The sequence below is a fragment of the Myotis brandtii genome, unplaced genomic scaffold (genome assembly GCF_000412655.1).
Source record: "Myotis brandtii unplaced genomic scaffold, ASM41265v1 C42311390, whole genome shotgun sequence".
Classification (NCBI taxonomy): domain Eukaryota; kingdom Metazoa; phylum Chordata; class Mammalia; order Chiroptera; family Vespertilionidae; genus Myotis; species Myotis brandtii.
In genome coordinates, this window is record NW_005322102.1 from 1 (window position 1) to 1294 (window position 1294).

General features: G+C 59.8%; 1 protein-coding gene across 1 annotated transcript; it reads left to right on the top strand.

Annotated features, from left to right (window-relative positions):
- Positions 1 to 29: 29 nt before the first annotated feature.
- On the top strand, positions 30 to 1259 carry LOC102263034 (laminin subunit beta-1-like). Its single transcript, XM_005852955.2, has 2 exons — positions 30 to 464; positions 661 to 1259. Exons 1-2 carry the CDS (start codon positions 296 to 298, stop codon positions 1005 to 1007), a joined length of 516 nt encoding a protein of 171 aa, XP_005853017.1. The 5' UTR covers positions 30 to 295; the 3' UTR covers positions 1008 to 1259.
- The last annotated feature ends 35 nt before the right edge of the window (positions 1260 to 1294 follow it).

Consider the following 1294-nt stretch of genomic DNA (forward strand, 5'->3'; position numbering starts at 1 on the left):
CTCCCAGAGGTCCCTGGGCCTTTGTCTTAAGGTCCTGTGATATTTAAGCCTTGAAGGAGAGAAAACCTTAATGGCCTCTTCCTAGAAAAACTGCTTGTATCTGCCAACTCTGTGTGTCCTGTGGCTTCCCTCCTGCTCATCACAGGGATGAGATTGGTTTCCGTGGGAATTCTGAATCAGCCCAGGGAGTCAGGGAGGAAGGAACAGAGAGAGCCCCAGGGAAGGGACAGGCCGGGTCAGAGCCGGGGGTGGCAAGCTGCCCTCCTTCGTGGGAGGAGCCGCCGCTGTGACCCAGATGGTGGCCTCTTTTCCCCCTGCAGCTTGTGAGTGCGACCCGCAGGGCTCGTTAAGCTCCGTCTGCGACCCCAACGGAGGCCAGTGCCAGTGCCGGCCGAACGTGGTTGGGAGAACCTGCGACAGATGTGCTCCCGGAACCTTCGGCTTTGGCCCCAGTGGCTGCAAACGTAGGTTAACCGGAACCGTAAGGTACTCGTTCGGATGACCTGGCAAACCCTGGCATGGTTGCCCCGCTTCGGAGGCACTGCTTCCCTCTGGGAGTCGGTCCCGGGTGCCGTGGGCCTCCTGCGGGAGCCGACACGAGGGGTGTGTTCGCACGGGATGAGTTTCTCAGGGCGGCTCCCCGCTTGCGTGTCTCTCCAGCGTGCGACTGCCACCTGCAGGGGTCTGTCAGTGCTTTCTGCGACCCCGTCACGGGCCAGTGCCACTGCTTCCAGGGGGTGTACGCGCGGCAGTGTGACCGGTGCCTGCCCGGGTACTGGGGCTTCCCGAGCTGCCAGCCCTGCCACTGCAACGGCCACGCCGACGACTGCGACTCGGTGACGGGGGAGTGCCTGAGCTGCCAGGACTACACCGCGGGTCATCACTGCGAGAGGTACGTGGACGCGCCTCTGGAAAGTAAAGAGAACAGAGATCATGTTTGGCCGAGTCAACATCTTCCAACCACAGAAGGAATCTCACCAGGCTCCAGATGGCTCGGTCGTTTCTGACCACGTCAGGATTTTCTAGGAACTCAGTCATTCGCCGAGTGCCTCTCTGGTTTACACCTTCTGTGTGCCAGGCAGGCATTGTTCCGGGCTGGGACGTGGCCGGCGGGCATCTGCCCTCTTGGAAGGGCGTCCTGGAGGCCGCCGTAGATCTGTGCGGAAATCACCTCTGTCCCAGCAGATTCTGGCGGAGGATGAGAATTGTGAAATGTTGATGCCTAACTTCAGGCAAACGGGAAACCCAATCCAAATGGGATGAGTCATTTTAAATAGCTTTGTGTTGTGTGTGT